This window comes from Frankliniella occidentalis, unplaced genomic scaffold, assembly GCF_000697945.3.
Source record: "Frankliniella occidentalis isolate FOCC.00 unplaced genomic scaffold, Focc_3.1 Scaffold213, whole genome shotgun sequence".
Taxonomy (NCBI): Eukaryota; Metazoa; Arthropoda; class Insecta; order Thysanoptera; family Thripidae; genus Frankliniella; species Frankliniella occidentalis.
The window spans coordinates 63,246-63,767 of NW_026267339.1; the positions used below are offsets into that span (position 1 = coordinate 63,246).

The following is a 522-nucleotide window of genomic DNA, read 5'->3' on the forward strand; positions in this document are numbered from 1 at the left end:
GGGGGGTCGAAGGTGGCACACCGAGGGGGAGAGGCTGGCACAACTCGGGGACCGCGCCCGCCGTCATAATACATAGGGATGAGCATTAGTGTGATGAGAACAACACGGAGCGGAGCGGAGCTGAAAGAGAGGGAGAGAGAGAGACGGATGCGGAACGAAATGAGAAGGAATAGGCTCTGGGTGGCTCCGGGTCACGTCTCCCGTATCTGCCATCCCCGCCGAGCGTCAAGTAGATACGTACAAGAGAAGTATATAGGGGAATGAAAACGCATTTACAAGTTGTTGTATGATGTTTTAATATAGTGAGTGGTGAAAATACAAGATGATGATAACCTGGCACGCCACAGCGAGAAAGAATAGCATCAGCTTGGAGCAGTGTCCATCAGATCACTAATCTTCTTAAATGTGTCGTGCAATTGGGAGATAAAAATACATTTCAGTGCATCATTTTTTCGGCGTACATGCCAGCCTCCTTGTCCTCCTCGGGGTGGGCGGCGTTCCACTCCAGGGAGCGCTGGATGG

At 51.5% G+C, this 522-nt stretch overlaps 1 protein-coding gene across 1 annotated transcript in view; it reads right to left on the reverse strand.

Moving 5' to 3' along the window:
* Nucleotides 1-279: 279 nt before the first annotated feature.
* Nucleotides 280-522, reverse strand: part of LOC113202888 (endocuticle structural glycoprotein SgAbd-8-like) — a 7,491-nt gene continuing 7,248 nt past the window's right edge. The window contains exon 2 of the mRNA XM_052272610.1: nt 280-469. Coding sequence (XP_052128570.1) covers nt 437-469 — 33 coding nt within the window. The 3' untranslated portion in view covers nt 280-436. The remainder of the gene's footprint in view (nt 470-522) is intronic.